This window comes from Bactrocera oleae, chromosome 4, assembly GCF_042242935.1.
Source record: "Bactrocera oleae isolate idBacOlea1 chromosome 4, idBacOlea1, whole genome shotgun sequence".
Classification (NCBI taxonomy): Eukaryota; Metazoa; Arthropoda; class Insecta; order Diptera; family Tephritidae; genus Bactrocera; species Bactrocera oleae.
Window position 1 is genome coordinate 23,487,306 of NC_091538.1, and position 24,292 is coordinate 23,511,597.

General features: G+C 33.1%; 1 protein-coding gene and 1 pseudogene across 7 annotated transcripts in view; one reads left to right on the plus strand and one right to left on the minus strand.

Moving 5' to 3' along the window:
* LOC106620799 (sodium-dependent neutral amino acid transporter B(0)AT3) overlaps positions 1–24,270 on the minus strand; it is a 44,637-nt gene extending 20,367 nt beyond the window's left edge. For 4 of the 7 annotated variants that reach the window (XM_036369109.2, XM_036369106.2, XM_070108870.1 and 1 more), the window contains exons 1-2: positions 24,090–24,270; positions 9,470–9,779 (exon numbers count right to left, since the gene is read on the minus strand). In XM_036369109.2, coding sequence (XP_036225002.1) covers positions 9,470–9,740 — 271 coding nt within the window. In that variant the 5' untranslated portion in view covers positions 9,741–9,779; positions 24,090–24,270. Of the gene's footprint in view, positions 1–9,469; positions 9,780–23,770; positions 23,862–24,060 lie in introns of those variants that run through there. The other 3 variants (XM_036369107.2, XM_070108869.1, XM_036369108.2) reach the window with 3 other exon arrangements.
* Positions 1–24,292, plus strand: part of LOC138856927 (uncharacterized protein PF3D7_1120000-like) — a 191,756-nt pseudogene that overhangs the window by 54,322 nt on the left and 113,142 nt on the right.

Here is a 24,292-nt window from a genome sequence, read left to right on the forward strand (position 1 = left end):
TCTAATTAGAGCTGTGTTTACTGCACAGTCTGGCAGCCCTTATATAGTAGAACTTTAACAAAATTTCGTCTCTAGAATATTCTGGCAACTACGAATTCGCTGTCTAGTTGATTCTGGCAATTTATCGTCGGACCAATTTTGTTCTATCATCGGTTTTCGTCACAATACATATGTAAATGACTGTAATCCAATTACGATTTCGTCGAACAATGAATGTTGAAGTTTTAGGCAACATTTTTTAGTATAAAGATTTGCAACACCTGAAAGTATTTCACCGCCTTTTAGCTTTGCAAATTTTGAGAGTACATAATGTTCGGTTTCCCACGAACTTAACGCTCCTTGTTTAATATAAAGCTTTGCCAAAATGTTTCGATTTAGTTCAATATTTACGGAGAATATTGATCAAACAATTGCAGACAGTGCATGCTAATTAGAATTAGTGCTTGTAAAACATTCCGCTTGTATGTATGTACATATTTTTATGTATATTATATATGTATATACCCTACAAGAACAATGACAGTCATCTGACCGCTAATACCAACAGTGATAGCTGAAAAAATTTTGTCAGCATGCAGAACAAAGTTTCAATCATTTTCTTAAGGGCCTTGTGCAAAAACTGATGTAAACAAATGTATGTGTGTGAGTTTCCATTTCTCTTCAACACATGAGTATTCGGAATCGATTCACTATATATCTATACTGCTCACTTTCATGTCTTTTTATGAGTCATTGCTGACCTTAAATCCATCATAGCTGAAAATTGTCAATTATGACTGAAACACTATCATAGCTGCAATTTGTCCGTTATGCCTGTAAATCTATATTTTTATTTATTTAATAAATTCAAAACTTTTAATTAAAATTAGTTATAATAACATACGTAAGTATAAAAAAAGAGTGTAACAAAAAGTTTCGAGAAGTTGTGAAATACTTATGTAGCTGTTATTTCGGGCGATAAACCAAAAGTGTTGCGTGCTTCTGTGCAATAACTCTTTTTGTGTTAAAAAAATAAATAAAAAACGAAGGAGTTTTAAAATGTAATATACGGAAGTTATTATTAAGTTTAAAATAAAATTATATTTTTAGTTAATTTTCATTTTTATTTAGGCATTTTTAAATTCCGAAATATTCATGAACTGGAGAAATACGTACAGCAGATCTTTTGAGAGGAGCAAGCATGGAATTAAGTGAAAATTTATTTTCATAATTTATTATTTAATTATATTTTTGTTACACTCTTTTTTTATACTTACGTATGTTATTATAACTAATTTTAATTAAAAGTTTTGAATTTATTAAATAAATAAAAATATAGATTTACAGTCATAACAGACAAATTGCAGCTATGATAGTGTTTCAGTCATAATTGACAATTTTCAGCTATGATGGATTTAAGGTCAGCAATGACTCAGAAAAAACATGAGAGTGAGCAGTATAGATATATCAATTCCGAATACTCATGTGTTAAAGAGAGATGCAAACTCACACACATGCGTTTGTTTCCATCAGTTTTTGCACAAGGCCCTTAAGAAAATGATAGAAATTTTGTTCTGCGCGCTGACAAAATTTGTTCAGCTGTGAATGTCATATGACCATTCAGATGACTGTCACTGCGCTTGTAGGGTTCTTGTAGGGTACTCATAAGCATGTGCTGATAGGCTTTTTTCAATTACCGTTTTCATTATTGACTATTTGTCTTTTTAAATGAAATATCTTAATAAATACAGTTACAATTTACAAGTTTGAAATAAATAAAAGTTTTACTACTTTTATAATGACATACATTTCAATTTGGAAAGGAGAATTTTTTAACTGCAATTTTATATAATATGCTGGATGCCTCCACTAATGAAACATTGCATGGAGAGGAGCTCTTTCTGTTAGTATTACATCCGGCTTATTTTTACTGCTGTCGAACGTCAAGTGGGTATTTTATTTTCCAACGCTATCAGAACTTTTATATTAATTATATGTTCACTTGCCTTTGAGATTTAAATTTTTACAACAAATTTCGTAATGCCATTTGGGCAGATATTTATGACATTGAGATATTTAAACAATAGTTTGTCTCTAATCTGTTAAACAAAATTTAATATCGGTTATACTATTTCAAAGATTTATCTGCATGCTTTTTTGTTTCGTATTTAACTCGCTAACACTGTTTTGCTTTCAAATTAAAATTTTTTGTAAGGGAGCGAGCAGAGAAATTGAGAATCTCTGCCATTATAGTCGGCTAGAACTAACCGAACATTTTATACTCAATTTGCAATGATCAATGCCCGAAAAATACTATTTAGTGTTGGCATTAATGTTGCGTAAGAATTCAACATTCCTTATTCAATGAAATTGTAAATGAATTCCAATTAGGCATACAGAGCAGGTAGTTCCAGTAGCAATGTTCTGTGTCAACTAATCTCTGGCAATCTGCGTCTTCTTAGTCATCGGAGGTGCTTTTGACAATGCGTCTCAAGCAAGTGCAATAAAAGCACGCGAGAAGAGAAATGTGGCATCTTCAGTACGTAGATGGATAGAAGATCTACTTCATAGTAGGATTGCTGGAACCATTATAGGGACAGAAAGGTTCGTCCCGGTATTATTAGAAGATTAGGCGGCTGACATTGTACATATATTAGCCAGTGGCAAATTTCGACTTTGTTCAAAGGGGTTCAAGTACGGTTGTAGTAAATGAAAACGGCCGTCGTTCTTTTCCCCAGAAGAAGTTCTCTGCTGACCTTAATGACCATAACCTTTGACGGCAGGAAATAAACCATAAAAAAATAGTTCAAATTCCTGGATCATACATTGGATTCAGCCCTTCGGTGAAACAAGCATGTGAAATTAACTTTGGTTAAATCTACGAAAGCACTCATGATTTAAAAACGCCTTCCCGGAAAATACAGGGTTTGTAAGTTGGAAATCATCCGTCTACGGGTATATATACCAACATTGTAATGCCAATAGCCTTGCTTACTTTAGCAGGCCTTCACTCTTAAAACTGTAAAAAATTGCCTGTGTCTGCGCATTGGGAGAAGAGTCAGAGAGTCTCAATCAACACCAAGCACGCTGAAAACTAATCGTCTTTTTAAAATTTGTCCAAGAGTAAAGCGGTACAAGACTTTTTGAAGATGAAAATCCTAAAATTACAGCTCTAAGAATTCGTTATATGACCACAATATTAATGTTCATTTCAAAACTACATTTCAAAACTACTGTGTATATTTGAAGGTTCCGACTTTGCAAGCTTCAGCAAGCAAGTTTAGTCTTGGTGGCACCTGGTATTTCCAACAGTATAATGACCTCAAGCACACATCCCATATTGTCAAGAAGTATTTACATTCTAATGTACCGAAAAAGCTCCATTCGCCACTCCAATCATCAGAACTTACATTATGACCATAAAGTTTCTGGAAATTGTTGGCCCGTAATTTCGGCCGTTTACGACGGATGTTTTCGCACAAACGCCACAATTCTGGTGTATAATTGGAACCAAATAATGGCTTAAAACACAAAAATGTATTTTCGTATTTTCCATGAACAATCAGTTGGAGACAGTAGAACAGGCAAAGGCAACCTAAATAAGTAGTAACAAATTAATCTAATAGCTGCAGACTTTTCTGTAAATCAAATTTAAGTGCATTCATGTTAGAGTATACGTATCATTTTCTGCGCTACGAAATTAATTTTTTGCGACTTATAAAATTTGAAGCATTTCATTTTATATTAACATATATAACCAAATAAATATCTTTGTTTTCATAAATATAATTTTTGGTATATTCACTTTTTTAAAAAAACTTAATTTTTGGCAGAACAAGGAAATGTTGTAGGGTACGTGCCACTGTGTGTACAGAAATAAAACTCCACCGCTACTATCGCAATGAGCGTATTACTGTTCTTAGCGATAGTCCAGCACCCATCTCATCTCACGAGATAAAATCGACACTAATTGAGGAGTATATAAAACAGTCTGTCAGTCTACAATTGAGTTCAACTCATCAGGGTGCCGGCGAACAAAGATGTGCCCACACCATATAGAAATTGTCCGGAAAAGAGAGGAAAGAATGGACAAGGAAAGAAACTAGCAGCTAACCATAGCCAGAGATAAAGAGATGCCCAACAGAGAACGTATATTTTATATGATATGTATATGATAGACGTTCTCTGTGTCCAACTCATCTCTCACTGGAAATGAGAGTCCAATTGAATTATTGCGTTTAGAAAGGAGGGACGGCCAGATTGAAATCCTATCAAAAAATTTGTCAACAGTGAGATTTTTATTCGCTGTTAAAGATCATTTACAAAAAATGGAAAACAATGACAATGAAAGAGAACGCGAAATTGAAATCTTTGTGATGAAATCTTTTGTGATGCCATGCTTCGTAGTATGAATTTTCTATTGAAAGTGATAAAAAATATTTATTAATTGAGAGTTTATTCAGTTTTTTAGGTATTGAAGAGAAAAATGTTCTTATTTTGTCCGATTTGGCTACAATGAAAAATTTTATTAAAAAAACCCTAATTTTGAGGCCCGCACACACTGGAATAAGTTGTTCACCCCTGTTCTACGACTTGGAGCCAGAAGCTCTGAAACACCTGCATCTGGATTGTGTAGCATTCAACAGTACCTAGCTAATATCCTGGAATTTATCAAAGCTTAAAGGCTTAAGTGAACCTTGTGTAAGAGACGATGACACAATAAACCTCAAGTCGCACGCACACCTCAATTTAATTATATTCTATTCAAGACTATATGTCATACATCCTCTTAGTTTCATTATTAATGTTTGCTTCAGGTACCCGTATTAAAACTCTATTCTTCATATTAGTGCCATAATTTTTTCACCGATTGACATTATACTAATTGACATATTCTCAATCATTTGGTTAAAATATCTCCCATAGAGATATATATGTAAGTATGATAAAAACTCAACCAACGGAACGAAATTTGATATACTGGCCACTTGTAACCAAAGGAGCAACTCATTATATTAGGCACATAGGGCTTAGACCGATTTAATTCGTATTTACCATCAAATGAAACTATGGTTATAACTACTTAATTTCATTGAAATATCACACATATTGAACGGAATAGACGACATAAGGTCAATAATCACTATATTGGCCTAGGAAAGAAGAATTAGAGCGATATATTCGGCGTAAAGTCCACTAGAATTAAGTTAATCATTATATGTTGTATGTGGGGACTGGATAATCCCTAGATCTAATTCACTTAGTTTTGCTAACAAACTATATCACATCCGAGATTAACTTAGTTTTGCTAAGACTCTCAGCTGCCCTACTTATTTTAGGCATCAAGAAAAATATTATAAGGAAGAGATGTTCTCTGAAATTGATTAGGATATTTCACAGACTTATCGATATACGGTACCAAATAAACCAGGATTTTCGAAATCTTATATTTGGTTGTTATGAGGGGGCTAGGGAAAGTAGTTTCCCAATTTTACCCAATTTCGAAACAAGGGTACTTTATTATCAGAGGAGATGATGTGAATTTTGCTAATATATCTCATGTATTGACCGATATTTTCGGTCATAGGTACCTTTCGATAGCTGGAGGCTTTTTGAAAGTGCTCTGACATAGCTTGAAAGCCCTTCTTGTGCAAAGTTGTATACCTATATCATCACTTTTGCTTCATTTATATACTGTAAAGTGAAAGAATCAGATTAAATGGAAAATTGTGTTATACGAAAGGAAGTAAGCATTGTTGCACTTCGCTTTATCCCATTTTCACACAGTATGAGGGGTGTTAGAAGGATTTTCTCCCCGAAGGTTTGGTTTACATAGCATTAGTGGTTTGTGAGATATGGACATTAAATCTATTAGGGGATGTGCCACACCAACTTTTTTATAGTATTTAACCCCCATATATGTTTTCTTATTTCTATACTCCGTAATAATTTATAGTTTTGTAACACAATTTGTTGCTTAAATTTAGCAATTTATATTTGTTCGCTTAACGGAGTTTTGTCGGCGTAACAACGGTGCCATCTGCTATACCAACATTCTCATAATGCCAAGGAACACGTGTTCAAGCTTCATCAAGATCTCTCAATTTTTACTTGCATTGACAGACGGACATACAGACATCCGGAGTTAAATCCTAGATTACTTAGATTGTATATATAACTCTATATACATACAAGTATATCTGTGTTAGGTATTACAAAAACCGTCAATCATGCAACTCGAGAATTCAACACATTTTCTAATTGAAATATACTTGATTTCTTCTTATACAGGTAAACTTTTATAAATACTATATATTACATTTATTTGAGATATTTAAAGTTAAACAGATTAAGAGAAATATGAACATACATATAGGAGTATTAATCATCTTAATGCGGTAGGTAAGCATAAAGTCAGTTCCATGGCTGACATTTTACCGAAAATATCAGTCGATATGATTACTGAAATTCAGAGAGAATATTTTCCAGATAAAACTTGGCTCTTGTGTCAAAAATGAGTACAATCGGTTCAATACTTTTGCTCTACTTTGGTCTAAATCTTGTATATTTTTAATAATAACTTCCCATTATTTGGTTCGCATGACAACTTTAGCCCTTCTGTTTGTGTTTTATCACATTGTAAAACTAATGAATATTGAATTCTTATGCAAAATTTTAATACTCTTGCAACATGTTGCTACGGGGTGCAACAGTGTTGTTCACCTAATGGCTATTTGTATCACCCAAAACTAAACGAGATAGATGTGGAGTTATCTATATACATATATAGATGTATAAATGATTAGGGTGACGAGACGAGTTGAGATCCGGACTGTCTGTCTGTCCGTCTGTCTGTGCAAGTTATAACTTGAGTAAAAATTTACATATTTTAATGAAACTTGTTACAAATGCTACTTGGCAACCAAGGGCGGGTATAAAGTGCCATACTAAGCACTAAATTAATAATTTGGTACAGGTGATCTAAGTAGCCCCGTCCTCCAAATAGGTAAATGTATATTTCCTATATTATTAACAAGTATAAGCTTTTCATAGCAAAAATATGCTTTTTTGGTGTTAAGCAGACCGTGGATCGAATACAGTTCCTTCGTATTAGTATCGTACATCACTCAAAATAAAATTCAAATTTCATTGAGATTTTAGATTGAGATTGTGTCAGTTCTAGAAGTTGCACATGTTTATACTTTCAAAAAGTATAACAATTTTTTGAGATTTTTGAATTAAAAAAGGCGTTATATGAAAAGTACGCGTTTATGTGGTTCAATCTTGTCGTCTTCTAATTATTCTTTAAGGGCTCTATAGAGCCCTAGAATGGCAAAATTATCAATTTCTTAAGAAGGATTCATTAAATTATACGTTCATGGAAGCACAGAATGTAAGGTATATATGAATATATACATACATACATATGGAGGTATATACATTCATGTATGGATGTATATTATTACTTCACCTGATTGTATGACGCACCACAAAGGAATATATGTTATCAATAAATTTCAGGAAATGGATTTTCTCTTTAAACTGCCGCATTACAATGTTATCAGGAGTATGTATGTATGTTAATTCTTTAATTTCAATTATAAGTATTTGCAGTCGAGTCAATTATCACATGTATAAATCATTGTTTGTTTATTTCTTATGGTTTTAATTTAATGCATAAGCAAGATATCGTCACATAAAATTCAAAACAACGCATCGAATCATTCGAAAGTGAATTTTTGGCTAACAACATATTAAGTATATACCGTGAAAGTACCGTCCAAAATAACGGAAAAAGGGGCTGATAATTTTTAAAATATTTTATACTTTTTCACAAAATAATGCCTCCAATTCATTAAATAATAATAATTAAAATTTGTCATAAAACTTATCGAACGATTTTGATGTTATAAGCAATATGATTGTTACATGTTCATAGTACGTAATACTTACTATATGAAAAATAAATCAACCAGTGAAACGGAAATAATTATAATGGGGATAAACTAAACTATAATATAATATATCCCATATTAGCTAAAATACCTTACAAATTGATCGATATATACGGTATTAGGCACCCCAAAGTTTTAAACCTTTATATACACTGGTGGTCACATAATTAGGGACACGCATTTTCATATTAAAACATTGTTTTATTTTATAATTGAACAAAAAAAAAAGTTAACTTCGGTTGCATCGAAGCTATAATACCCTTCACATGTAAAAAATATTCCTTGAAAGAACTTGTTTCCGATCGTTCAGTTTATAGGGCAGCTATATGCTATAGTGAACCGATCTGAACAATTTCTTTGGAGATTGTATTACTGCCTTAGATAATAATCCATGCCAAATATCCTTGCAAGCAATATATTCTAATCGTTCAGTGTGTATGACAGATATATGCTCTATTGGTCCGATATTGACGGTTCCCACAAATGAGCAGCTTCCTTTGCACCTGCAGAATAAGAATTTAACGCTGACATCGCTTAGTTAATATGCTCTGCCATTTCCTTGACATTTTGGAATAATTTCTCAGCATTTTTGTTGGATTACTTTTTGAAACCCCTCTTGGCATCTGCCCAGAGGTTTTCGATTGGGTTTAAGTCTGGAATCTGGGCAGGCAATTCAAAACCGAAATGTTTTCGGACAACAACCGAGTTTTAACAATTTTAGCGTATACTTGGGGTCGTTAATCGTCCAATCGTTGAAAAGGCAGCTAAAATTATAATACTACCTTCGCCATGCTTTAACGTTTTTAAAGTGTAACGAGGGTGCAGTTCCTTGTTTAGCGGCCGTCGAACAAATTGTTTTCCATCTGATCCAAACATGTTAAACTTGGATTCATTCCCCACAGGATTTGTTTCAAAAAATCTAAGGATTTTCCGATATGCTCCTTTGCAAATTGAATAAGGCGCTTTACATTTTTTTGACACCAGCGGTTTTTTTCTTGCAATGCATCTTCGTAGTCCATTTTCAAGAAGACAATGTCTGATGGTTCTTGTTGATACTTCGTTAGTCAGTTTAGCCGTTTTTTTTCGTGAATTCGCCTGCATGTTAAAAAGCGATTCGCATTGCTAACTTGTGCAAACTGCAAGTTCGTTCTCTGAAGTGGCTTTTCTTGGATGTTTCTTTCTTATTTTATTCCCAGCTCTTCTTGCACTCCCGTAAGGAATCAAAGCATCGTGAACCATTGATTTTGAGCACAAAAGTTTCATCACTATGACTATAATAGACTTTTTTCTTTTTGTTTTGAAGTACAACTCCTTTTTCGAACCCTGTCTAAAAGTTTTGTTGTATTAACCGCCTAACGGAGGTTTCACTGTATATGGTATATGTACAAAATAGCTTCTGCTATCAGATATAACCCAGTTATTACCAAAATTTAATTTTTATTTCAATATAAGTAGTCTTACACCTAAGTGTACACATACTTAGGTGTTCCACAATTAAGTACATATGGGTATATAAATGTATTTAATATATTTACCTCCACCATTCTGTTGGCACAAATACGGAAATCGCCAAATGTTTCCCAGCCCAACAGAATATCCGATAATACTGAGGAAGAACTGCATTTTTCCAGACCATGCTGCACGATCGGGCTCGCCACCCGGTACCTCCACCGAGCTTACCGAATTGCGCTGAGAAGCAGTAAGAACAATTGTAACTCCATGAGTACCATCGCCCCGCGCTCGAGTATTTAATGGCGCCATTTCGTGTCCATTTCGTGGAGCATCTATAATTTTGGTTGCAGCCATCAACGCAATACCGAGAATCTAGTATTTATTAATGCGATTCTGGGAAATAATAAATTATCATATTACAATCTTAATATAAATAAATGCACTCATAATTTTTATAAAAAGATAAAGTTTGTATATGCTCTCAGTTACCAAACATTTTGCTCATTTAATCGTAGTGCGGTTGGATTTTTCTTTATTTGACAAAAATTTAAGAAGCCACAGTTTTTCACAATTTTGTAATGACAAACCGTAATAATATAAATTAAGATATCGTAAAAAAATTAATATAATTGGTTCAGTTCTTCCCCTAACTCTCTTATTCCCAACATAATCGTTCTCGAATTTCCGGTTGAATATTAAGTGAACATATTTTCTAACATCTAAAATATTTTCTTTTATTTATTCACTACATACTCGTAGGTATATAGCATTGGACGTTTTTTCGATTAACACCGGTATAATATTGTCTTTTGATTGGTTTACATATTTTTAAAATTAAAAAAATAAATGAAATACATACGAGTACATCGTTGTAGTTATAATGAATACAATTTATATATGTATATTTATTTTATTCCTACAGTATGTAGTACAGAGTATATTCTAAAAGTTTTATTCACATATCAGTTGCTTATTTCACCTAAAACTAATTGAATGTAGCTACGACGTCACTAAGGTAATACGGGTACGAAAATTAGATTAGTTTCGAAAGTGTTTTAACAAAGCTGCAGTTTGGTCACAGTATAGAGTACAATGCAGTTCCCAATATTAAAGGCAGACCATTTGGTTAGTTATTACTTCGTTGCAGACGTGTTGAAAATTAAAAAAAAAAATTATTTCGAAAGCATTTTAACACATCTGATTTATATATTGTACATATAATTATTTTTCTTTACTTATGCTTATTTTTAAAACGGCAAACGTTTTCTCCGGTTACAACAGCCCGGCAGACGATAATACATTACTTACGGAGCAGGTATACACATTATATTTTTGTAACTACTACAATTAGTAGGTTTAATGTACATAACTCCAAAACCACTTAAGTTAAATCAACCAAACTTGCTCAAAACAAATATGTTTAGCATTTCCTTCGAAATTTTAAAAATGGTTGAAATCGGATTATAACGCCGTCGAAAAGTAATAAAAGTGCGATAACTCAATAAATGAAAGCGTCATACACATTAAATTTTGAACACAAGGCGATATAAAAAAGCTTAATTTAGGTGAACATGCTCCATACATGCTTTACCAATTGCAACCAAATTCGGTAGGTAGCATCATTCCAACATTCCTGTTACAGTGTTTAAGTGGGCGAAATCAGACTAAAACCACGCCTACTTAATAAAAAATTCATCAAATCACATCCCGTGAAAGCATGAAAACCAATCAAGCTTTTTTTCAATGATTCGCCGAGTTGCTCTTAAATTTTTGTAGTATCAATAAACCTTTCATGGTTTCCGGTCCCAGTAAGCATCCAAATACGAGACGACCGATTTTTTGAGTGAATCATATTCAGGGGTGTTGTAAAATCCGATAGTTGTCGAAATCAGAATTGAAACCGATATAAAAATGTAGTAGGTGTCATGAATTCAGATATTATTGGTTTGACGTTCGAAACAGAAATTGTATCGGTTTCGGGTGTCACGGAAACCAATTTTATCGGTTTTGTTACAGAAACAAAGCAAGAGGATAGTCGCTGACAGATTTGAAATGTAAGTTAAGAAATTAATATTACGATTTAATTTATCTTAATTTTTATAGGGGAAACATAAGAATAAAACACAAAATGTTATAATTATTGAGTTTATTGAAAAAATCCAGATATTTTAGGAGGATTTACGAAACGTAATAAACGTAATTTAACCCCAAAATGTGTCTTTAGTCGATAATGTGATATACATATGTAAAGTTAGCATGTACATATATATACAAGCATACCAGTAAATGCAAGCCCAATTTCTCATGTGATTCGCCTGGTGCATCAAGTGGATTACTGTGATCTCTTAATATAATATTTTCCTTTTAATTTTTTCTTTGCTTTTTTTCTTCCAATAAAATAAAAACTAAAATAACGGAACTCATTGTAAACTTGAGTAGACTTCATTCAGCATTTCAAATTTATCAAACGCTTCCAAATTTATTTATTTCCAAGTTTTGTCACATTAGTAAACAGCTGATTCGAATATTGGTTTTGCATATATTCGAAAAGACGAAAATCCAATCACATTCTGTGACACCATTGAAAATCAGAATTGGTTTGCAATTTCGACATCTATGCAAATCTGTCTTGGATTCCACAACACCCCTGATTGCCAAGCATTATTTTTACGATATTTCTGTCAAAGCCTCTAATAATAATACTGGACAAGTCTAGTATACTAAAAACATGCTAAATTAGTTTACTATCCGCTTCTTCATGCAAAGGACAGCAAAGTTCATCTCTACCTCTCAATTTAACTAATTTATCGTTAATTTTGAAAGAATAATAATGTTATTTTGGATGAAATCAGTTAAGCAGATCCTATAATATGGGTTTTCACCTAAAAGTGGTCGGTGTCACGCCCACTGTCTAATTTTGAACGCGATTCCTATAAAGTCATCTCATATCACCCCAGAGATAAAAATTAATGTCTCTGGCGTGTTTAGTGCTTGATTTATTGCGCTTTTAGTAGTTTTTAACAGTACCGTTATATGGGGAGTGGGCGGAGTTGTCACCCGTTTTCAACCAGTTTAACGCTATCGATAGAGGTGAACTTTGTTATTATAGCTTTAGCAGTTTAGGGTATATGCACATTAAACTTATTAGGGGGCAGGACCACACCCAGTTTAAAAAATAAAATAAAATTACATATGCCCCTCCCTAATGTGATCCTGTATACCAAATAACAGACATGTATCTTATTGTAGAGCTTAGTTATGGTAATTTATTCGTTTTTGATTAATGGGGTTTTGTGGGCGTGACAGTGGTCAGATTACGCCCATCTGCAATAACAACCGTCTTACGGTACCAAGAAACATGTGCCAACTTGCACAGACGGACGGACTCACTCGGATTTCAACTTGTCTCTTCATCCTGATCATTTATATATACATAACCCTATATCAAACTCGATTAGTTTTAGGTGATACAAACAACCGTTAGGTGAACAAAACTATAATATTATACTTTGTAGCAACATGTTGCGAGAGTATAAAACAATAGCTTCAGGGTATTTGTGCAAAGTTTTACTCTCATAACTTCATTGATGTTTAATTTGTATACTGGAAAGTGAAAGAATCAGATGGAAATTATAGTTTTGTTATATGGGAAGTAGTCATGGTTGTCATCCGATTTGTGGATGTTTTGATAATCTCAGACACCAAATTTGGTTATGTCAAGTAATTCCTGAGATAAAGAATTTCACTTAAAAATGTTTTTTACACCGGCTCCTATAAAGCTCTTCCCTACCATCTTGGTTGTGAAATTTATAGCTTGTGGCGCATTTATTCAGTGAGTTATCGCAATTATAGGAGTATTGAACATAACCGTTATATGGGGAATGGGTGTGGTCAAGCGCACATTTTCTCTGGAAAATATTCTCTGAGTTACGGTAATCATATATTTTCGGTAAAATGTCAGTCATGGCACTGACTTTATGCTTACCTACCGCATTAAGATGATTAATACTCCTATATGTATGTTCATATTTCTGTTAATCTGTTTAACTTTAAATATGTCAAATAAATGTAATATAATATATAATATTTATAAAATTTTACCTGTATAAGAAGGAATCAAGTATATTTCAATTAGAAAATGAATTGAATTCTCGAGTTGCATGATTGGTTTTTGTAATACCTAAAACTTATCGAGATATATGTATATAGAAATATACAAGTATATACAATCTAAGTAATCTAGGATTTAACTCCGGATGTCTGTATGTCCAGCTGTCAATGCAAGCAAAAATTGAGAGATCTTGATGAAGCTTGGTACACGTGTTTCTTGGCCTGAGAATGTTGGTAAAGCAAATGGCACCGTTGTTCCGCCGACAAAACGCCGTTAAGCGAATAAATATAAATTGCTAAATTTAAGCAACAAACTGTGATACAAAACTGTAAAATATTACGGAGTATAGAAATAAGAAAACATATATGGGGGTTATATACTATAAAAAAGTTGGTGTGGCACATCCCTTAATAGATTTAATGTCCATATCTCACAAACCACTAATGCTATGTAAAGCAAACCTTCGGGGAGAAAATCCTTCTAACACCCCTCATACTGTGTGAAAATGCGATAAAGCGAAGTGCAACAATGCCTACTTCCTTTCGTATAACACAAATTTCCATTTAATCTGATTCTTTCACTTTACAGTATATAAATGAAGCAGCAGTGATGATATAGGTATACAACTTTGCACAAGAAGGGCTTTCAAGCTATGTCAGAACACTTTCAAAAAGCCTCCAGCTATCGAAAGGTACCTATGACAGAAAATATCGGTCAATATATGAGATATATTAATAAAATTCACATCATCTCCTCTGATAATAAAGTACCCTTGTCTCGAAATTGGGGAAATTGGGAAACTACTTTCCCTAGCCCCCTTATAATAACCAAATATAAAATTTTGAAAATCCTGGTTTATTTTATACCATAAATATCGATAGCCTGATAACATTTTTCTTGATGTCTAAAATGAGTAGTTATTTCTCTTAGGCCCTTTATGCCTAATATCAGTTTATAAAACTGCGGTTCTCTTTATACTGTATACATCAGTCAATATATAAGATGTCTTAGAAAACTAAGTTAATCTCGGATGTGATATAGTTTGGTAGCAAAACTAGGTGAAATAGATATAGAGATTATCGAGTCCTCGTATACAACATATAATGGTTAACGTAATTCTAGTGGACCTTACATCGAATCTATCGCTCTAATTCTTCTTTCCTTGCTCAATATAGTGATTAGTGACTTTACCGCTGGCTTTATGTCATTTAGTTGTGGTTATAGTGGTTATAACCATATTTTTATTTGGTGGTAAATACTTGTACGAATGAAATCGGTCTAAACTCAATATCCCCAATACAGTTGCTCCTCTGGTTACAAGTGGCCATTATATTAAATTTCGTACCGTTGGTTAAGTTTATATCGTACTTACATACCTATATATCTCTATGGGAGATATTTCAACCAAATTATTGAGAATATGTCACTTAGTATTATGTCAATCGGTAAAAAAATTATGGCACTAATATGAAGAATAGAGTTTTAATACGGGTACCTGAAGCAAACATTAATAATGAAACTAAGAGAGTGTATGACATATAGTCTTGAATAGAATATAATTAAATTGAGGTGCGCGTGCGACTTAAGGTTTATTGTGTCATCGTCTCTTACAAAAGGCTCACTTAAGCCTTTAAGATTTGATAAATTCCAGGATATTAGCTAGGTGCTGTTAAAGCAATGTGCTCCTTATTTGGATCATTATAAAACATCTGCGGATCGCTACACAATCTAGATGTAGGTGCTTCAGAGCTTCTGACTCCAAGTCGCAGAACCGGAGGAGGTCATAACCTCACAGTAAGGCTTTGTCTGGCCCATGCCTGTGGCAGCGATAAAGGGATGACCAACTTATTCCAGTGTGAGCGGGCCTCAAAATTAACGTTTTTTTATAAAATTTTTCATTGTAGCCAAATCGGACAAAATAAGAGCATTTATTAAGATTAAATATTATTATATATTAGACGTTTGATATATGGAGAAACTATTAAAATCTTTATATTTTTATCTTTTATTTTATGGTATTGAACTTTCAATACTTAAAAAAGTGAATAAATGAACTCTCAATTAACAAATATTTTTTATCACTTTCAATAGAAAATTCATACTACGAAGCATGGCATCACAAAAGATTTCATCACATAGATTTCAATCATCATTGTCATTGTTTTCCATTTTTTGTAAATGAATAGCGACTACAAATCTCATTGTTGACAAATTTTTTGATAGGATTTCAATCTGGCCGTCCCTCCTTTCTAAATGCTAAACGTCAAAGCCTACTGATCTCAACCAACTGTCAAAGTTCAGTCAAAGTTCAGTAGGTTTTGACGTTTATCAATTGGACTCTCATTTCCAGTGAGAGATGAGTTGGGCACAGAGAACGTCTATCATATACAGATCATATAAAATATACGTTCTCTGTTGGGCATCTCTTTATCTCTGGCTGTGTTAGCTGCTAGTTTCTTTCCTTGTCCATTCTTTTCTCTCTTTTCCGGACAATTTGCTCCCCGGCACCTCGATGAGGTGAACTCAATTGTAGACTGACAGGCTGTTTATATACTTCTCAACTAGTGTCGATTTTATCTCGTGAGATGAGATGGGTGCTGGACTATCGCTGAGAATAGTAATACGCTCATTGCGATAGTAGTGGTGGAGTTTTATTTCTGTACATACAGTGGCACCTACCCTACAACATTTCCTTGTTCTGCCAAAAATTAAGTTTTTTTTAAAAAAGTGAATATACCAAAAATTATATAGCTTTTTTGGTACATTAGAATGTAAATACTTCTTGACAATATGGGATGTGTGCTTGAGGTCATTATACTGTTGGAAATACCAGGTGCCACCAAGACCAAACTTGCTTACGGAAGCTTGCAAAGTCGGAACCTTCAAATATGCATAGTAGTCTATACTTGTTTCCACACAGTCTCCATTCGCCGAGATGCAGCCCTATTCCTTGTCTGAACCATTGCCGTGCTTCACGGTTGGAATAATATTTTCGATAGAAGCTCTTCGTTCGCTTCAGGTAAAAATTTTCGTCGATCTTTTTGTTAAGTACGCAGCTATAAAAACATCTTTTTCCTAATACTTTTAGAACCGTTTAGGACTTTACATTAATATTGTGGTCATATTACGAAGCATTTCGAATTTCTAGAGCTGTAATTTTAGGATTTTCATCTTCAACAATTCTCCTGTACCGCTTTTCTCTTGGAAAACTTTTGAAAAGACGATTTGTTTTCAGCGTGCTTGGTATTGATTGAGACTCTGATTCTTCTCCCATTGCGCAGACATAGGCAGTTTTTTACAGTTTAAAGAATGAAGGCCTGCTAATGTCAGCAAGGCTGTGGGCATAACTTATTTATTATTTACAGACCCTGTATTTTCCGAGAAGGCGGTTGAAAATCATGAGTGCTTACGTGGATTTAACCAAAGTAAATTCCACATTCTTGTTCCACCGAAGGGCAGAGTTCAATGTAAGATCCAGGTACTTCAACTAAGTTATGGTTTATTGCCTGCCGCCAAAGGTTATGATCATTAAGGTCAGCAGTCTGGTGAAAAGAACGAGGGTCGTTCTCAACGGGTTTATATTTACTACAACCGTACCTGAACCCCTATGTACAAAGTCACGGAAAGTGTTTTCAAATTTGCCCCTTCCTAATATACGTACAATGTCAGCCGCGTAATCGTGACATTAAATCTGATTGTAACATAACAGGGGGGCGCTACGCCACCATAAGGGTAGCTCCTACCACGAAGTAGAGCTTGTATCCATCTACGTACTGAAGCTGCCCCTTTTTTCTCTCGAGTGCTTTTATTGCATTTGCGTGAGACGCATTGTCAAAAGCACCTCCGATATCTAAGAAGGCGCAGATTGCCAGAGATTAGCTGACACAGAACAGTACTACTGGACCTATCTGCTCTGTAGGCATGCTGATTTCGTACGAGTATACATACCATACATACATACATGCGATTTTTTACAAGCACTTATTCCAATTTGCATGTACTGCCTACGATTGTTTGATCACTTGGCAAAGCTTTATATTAATCAAATAGGGGAGAGCTAAGTTCGTGTGAAACCGAACATTATATACCCTCAAAATTAGCAAAGATAATAGCAGGGGAAATTCTTTCAGGTGTTGCAAATCTTTATACTAAAACATGTTGAGTAAATCTTCAACATTCATTGTTCGACGAAATATGATATCTTATTCACTTATATTATAGGTCATAGACTCACACTACATTTGGATTCGTGTTCGAAATATGATTGCATGGGAACATGTTTTCACGCAAATTATTTAATATGTAGTAGCTGAGGTAATTCGCGGACCGATTTCACACATTACACAATATTATATCTAGTATCAACGTACACTTGATTTTGTTAAGATATCTTACGTATTGACCATTATACCTAAACTGTATATGGTCAAGTTCGAATGTCTCTATATTAGGTATATAGACTCGATTTTTTCCATTTTTGACACATATTGTATATACATTATTATCCTCACAGATAGGCTCATATTTTTGATAAAATATCAGCCATAATCAATGGATAATTTTTCGTATCCGAGATCTTAAAACGTTATTATTCGATTTTGATAATATTTAGACTAGAAATATTATACACCTTATCCCATATCTTCTTTGGTGTTTGATTTATATATATTTTAAAGTGAAAGAAACATGTGGAATTTAAATTTGTCAAACATGGAAAGTGGGCGTGTTGTAGTCTGATTTCCCCGATTTTTACATAAGAAAGTCAGAGTAATTTAATGTACCAGATTTGGTTCGAATTTATTAAGTAGTTACTGAAATATAGAGTTTCTCCTAAATACTCATATAATGTCATTCTCTACCATCTCAGGTGTAAAATTAAATGTTTCTGGCGCATTTATATATTCAGTTATCAACATAACATAACTTAAAATAAAAAAACAAAACTTATTTTGAATTCCGTCATTTTTTCTTTGTTTGTGAAAAATACGCTAAATTGTGTGAAATATGGAAAGAAAATCAAAAGAAACTACATTTGACGAAAGAAAAACAATATTTAGTCTTCGAAATGAAGAAAAACGTTGCAGGATATATCAAAATTTACAATGGAAGCGTTCCAATCATCTACAGCATTTTGCAAAGCAATTTGCTGAAGTTGGGACAGTGTTCAGGAAGACTTCAAAGTCGTGGCAAAGCTGTTATCGTGAGAAAATTTAAGATAATCCGCGTACTTCAGCTCCAGAAATTAATTAAAGCTTTTTAGTAACGAATTGTTCAGCATGTTTGAACCTGTTTGTGGTAAAAAAGTTTGGTAAAAAGTGAATTTCTAAACGCAAATGAAAAATCTAATAAATTGGGGTAAGCACGGAAGTGGAATTGTCCAACACCCTAAAGATTTTAGGAACACCTCCTCAGTCCCCGGAACTTAATCTGATTGAGCACTTGTGGGCAAAACCGGCCTTCCAAAAGCAATCCTCAAAGAATGGTGAGAAATCTCTGCGGAGCGAACAAAAAAATTTGTTTTTTCAATGCCAAATAGCTTAAAATAAGTTATAAAGGTGAATGGATAAGCTACCAGATATTACTTAAAAGTAAAATTAAATTTAGTTTATATATACAATTTTTTTTACGAATACTCTTGTGATATGACTTCACCGAGTTTTCACTTAAAGTATTTTTACCTATGTTCCTTTAAAATTAATGCTTAATTTTTGAGTTTAAATAAAAGTTTCTGTAGTTTTAACTTTTATCTAAACTCAAAACAGTAATAAAACAATTTATTTTAATACAAATAAAGCTTTTGTAAGAATTGCAAGCAATTTCTGTCTTGAAATTAATTTTCCGAATACTTTTGTGAGGTATGTACTTTAAACTTATTCAACTGTATGTACTTTAAACTTATCAGAGGGCGGGGCCACGCCAACTTTGTAGAAAAAATTACCAACAGATGCCCTCTATACTTCGGCAAATTACAGTTTTTTATCTTAATTTATGACTTAGTTATAGATCTTTATAGGTTTTCGCTTAGTGGCATTTTGTAGGCGTGCCAGTGAACGATGCCAAGGAACACATGTTCCAAGTTTTATTAGGATATCGAAATTTACCCAATTTTTCGCCTGCATGGACGGACGAACAGACAGACATTCAACCGGATTTCCAGTCGTCATGTCATCCTGATCATTTATATATGTATATATAACTCTATATCTATCTCGATTAGATGTAGGTTTTACTGTCAAAAACTCTGTAGTAACATGTTGCAAGAGTATAAAAATTAGAGATAAAGAATTCATTGTTCGACGAAAGACCCCCCTTTTTTTAAAGAAACCATATCCATTTTAGATCACATCACATATATTAATCAACATAAAAGGATTAAAGTCAGCTGGAAAATGAGAAATCATTATATCGAGAGTATTTGGCTCTGGACTGATTGCATTCACTTTTTACGTTACTCAAGTATACTGGGGTACATGTTTTCATGCACTTTTGTAGCGGTAACTCACACGCTGATGGAACTATTCAAGATAAAACGTGCTAGAATAATGAAAATCATTATATGTAAAATATGTGAGTTGGCGTAATTTGTTCACCAATTTCACCTATTTTCTACATTAAACTATAATATATCCAATATTATACATTCACTTAATTTGGCTAAGATACCTTACAAATTGACCGATATATAATATATGGCATTAAGCCAACCGAAAATTGGAAATTCGTTTATTAGGTACATAAATGCACCCGATTTTATTCATTTTAGATACGTGAATATACCATTATTAGAAATATATGTTTTCTGAGTTTCATTAAGACAACTCACATATTTACTGATATTTACAGTATAAAGTCAACTCAAAGTTCGAACCTTTATATGAGGTAAAGGGAAAATGTTGATCCGATTTTACCCCTATTTGGCAGAAGGGCACCCTATTATCAGGAAAAGACTCTCGGAATTTCAATAATATGTCTCAAAGATTTACCTATGTATACAATAAATTATCAGTTATAAGTACTGTGATCCACATATTCGGTATCTGAAGCTTGACAAGTTACCGTCCGATTTTTTCAGACAATTTTTTGGCATAAGATGATATGTCCTCAGGGTACTCTTTGTACTAAGTTTTATTCTAATATTTTCATTGGTATTTTATTTATATACCCTAAAATGAAAACCATTTCACCTAAGGGTAGGTGGTGCCATGCTCATAGTCTAATTTTTATATCGGCTCCTAATAAGTCCTTTCGTACCACCTCGGGTATACAATTTATTTATTGAGTTACCGCACTTCTAGTTGTTTTCAACCGATTTATCCATTTCCACATTGTCGGAGGAAGAAATGATTTGTTTCGAGCAAATTTGGTTGATAGATATTCAGGGAGATAAATACATTAAACCTATTAGGGGCGGGACCCACTTTTTCAAAAAAATTTAAATCACATCTGCAATACTAACCTTCTCATGGTGCCTAGAAATATGTCTACCAAGGTTCATCAAGATATGTATCTCAATTTTTTATCAAATTATCGCTTGTACAGACGGACGTACTCAGTCACCCGATCTGCTAAGCAACATATTGCTAGAGTATAATAAGGTTGTTGACACATTTAGATGGACGCTGCTCTAAATTAGCAGAGTAAAATACCTGTCGGTTCACACCCGAACTCTTTTGTCGCGCAAGCCATTTTGTTGGCCAGATCACGACTAAAAGGGTCAATTTCATATCCTTAAATCTGGGTTTACATACAAACGCCATTCTCTTTTGGTGTGGTCCATTACAAGAACATAAAGCGTGTTGCCCGAGCACGAGCGACCCGGTTCCTTCGTCTTTCCTCCGCGAGACCATTGCTTACAGACTACTAGTTTCAGCCAGTAAAGTTATCGTGTGTAAACGGAGTCTAAGGATACAAGCTTATCAGAAGAAGAAGCATTTGTCAATTCACAAGAGTTATTGGAATGAGGAGTAGAGACAAGTACTTTGTGGCCGAAAATCATGCATGTGCTATGTCTTCAATAAACTAAATAAAATAAAAGCTGATGCGAAATATAATTTGTAACTTTAGTATAGCCACATTCAATATAAAAATTATTGAATACTTCACTTCAGGTTTACTAGAAAGAAACCTGTTAACGTCTACAACTTCGTCCTTGACACTTTAACACTTCCTCTCTGATATGTATAGTATGACGCTTAATACCCAAACTTTACATAATTACATAAATATCAATTTTATAATTTTTTGAGGTTTGAGGTGTCATAACGGAGCAACGGTTACTGCTATTTTCAGTAGAAAATTTATTTAAAATTAAAAGCGGAGAAAGCTAAACAATTCGTCTTCTGATTTAAATCAAATGGTGCTGTTAAAAATAGGGGTTACAGTACCTATTATGTCATAAGCTTAAATATTAAACGTTTTAAAAACATATTAAACTTTTCAATTTCCGAAATTTCTCACTTTTAGATAAAGCAAAGACCTTTTTAAGTTAAAGATTTGAAAGTTGGCATATATATGTAATTTGGTCCAACTTAAATGATAAGATAATTACTTTTTAAATTAATGGTCTCAATAATTAAATAAACTGATCATTAATTAATGTAATATAAAAATGTATCACTGAATGTGTTGCTAAGCGCAAATTTCGAGAACAGCTGACCCGATTTCCCTAAATCTGTTTTTTAGAATATTGCTTAAAGTATGAGGATGGTTTCTACGTAGAGAAAAATTAAAAACAATTTCTGAAAAAGCCCAAAAACAACACTTTCCTATACTTCTATATAAACAGTTCGTAATATTATATATGTATATAAAAGAGAGTCGTTGTTAGCTACAATATCTATTACTCATGAACGGTTTAACCGATTTGGCTTTAAATTGGTGAGGAGATAGCTTAGAATCGTCTTTTTTAAATCATTCGTTACTGTTGTTAATGTGAATGAAAACATAAATTATCTAGATATACTAGGACGGACATCACATAATCTTCGGTTGAAAATTATTCAGAGTTATTTCAATTCACCTCAATTATGCAACGTTACACCTTTGATAATCAAAAAGATTACAAGAAATATTATTGTAGCAACCATTTGGACTGGAAAATTTAATAGAGAAATGGTCCTCTTGCCACGTTTTCCAACGGTACTGTACGATACAAATAGAGCTTAATTAAATTGAACTTGAAAACTTTTACTTATAAAACTAAAAACAATATATATTATTGTTAAAAATTAAGAATGATCTAGCTTCTTTCATTATCTGAAATGTTATCAACTAACAATTTTGAAAATTACTCATTTGTTTCAAACTTGAATATAAAATTAATAAAATAAAAAAATCAACATATCTTATTTTGTTAATTGTGTTTAATACCAAATCAAATGAAATTAGTATCAATCATTTTCAAATTGGAAGCGATCCGCTTGGTTATTCTTAAATTGGAAATAACTTTTTTGTTTTATTTCATAAATAGAATTTTACTATATTGAATAGTTTATAATTAATGTATACCTTAGCCACAGCAACGCGTGGACGGGGTCCTCTAGTAGTTATATAAAAGGAAAATTGATTTTTCACTGATTTCAAGATACCTGTGTATACCGCATCATACTTTGCCACACTCTTTGTATTATAACGTCACAACCTACCCTTTTGAGTTTAGGGGATAGTAAGTAAGCTTCCCACCGCGTCATGCATTAATAACGCCCACACAACCCCACAAAATTGTACTTGCGGATCCACAGAGCCATTGCCAGCCTCAACCGTATACGCCAATACCCAAACGCATCATTTACCCTAAAAATTGTCAGCCCCCCAGATATCTTGCCCAAGACGGGAAAGCACCAATTTGATGGATGTATATATGTAAATGAATCTATATGTATTTGGTCTGATCACTTGTATATGCATATACATATATATCTAAACGTATATAAATACCTATGTATGTATGTAAGGAAATTCGTTTGTGCCCATGTACCTATAGCTTTTGAAATTGTTTTCAATAATTAAAGAATTCAAAAAGATGCATTAAAATTTCAGTGAAAATACAAACAATTATACTCGTATTGCTTCAAATGTAGATATATGTATATACATATAAATATGCGTTAGGCATAACTTATGCATCCACACTATACACTTGCAAAAAATTTTACATATGCACGTACATATGAATAACAAAGTATATAATGAATTTTCATGCTCATATATATATATATATATATATATATATATGCATGTGTTATATGCATTGCAAGCAATTTTCATAACCCACCAAAAAAATGTTTGAGCGTTTTCGCATATTTCCAGACGTGAATATAAATTGCGGCGTAAATAAATTCCATACGGTTTCAATAACTTTTTACCATTTCTTCTAATTTTTATACTTATTTATGCAAAACAAAGATGTTGCACTATTTTTTTTAATATATTTGCACAAAGAAAAATATTGACCAGTAATATTTGTATACCTTTAAAAATTTTCTTTCAATTGCACATGGCTATTTAATATTTAAAAGATTTAAGTAAAATGAAACATAGTATAAGTCGCGATGCAGATATTACCATAAAAAAAAGCTCATATGCATATATACCTATGTTGTAGTTTAAACGTAATATATATTCGTATATTTATATTTTCGCACCAATTTTAGATTTCAATGCCTTTCAGGAGAATTTAATTTCATAAATATGATGGCAAGGAAAGTATTTTCCATTAACCGTTTATTATCAATAATCACCCGCGATTCACGACTGTCTTTTAAAACTTTCCGTTGTAAACTGAATCGGTACACAT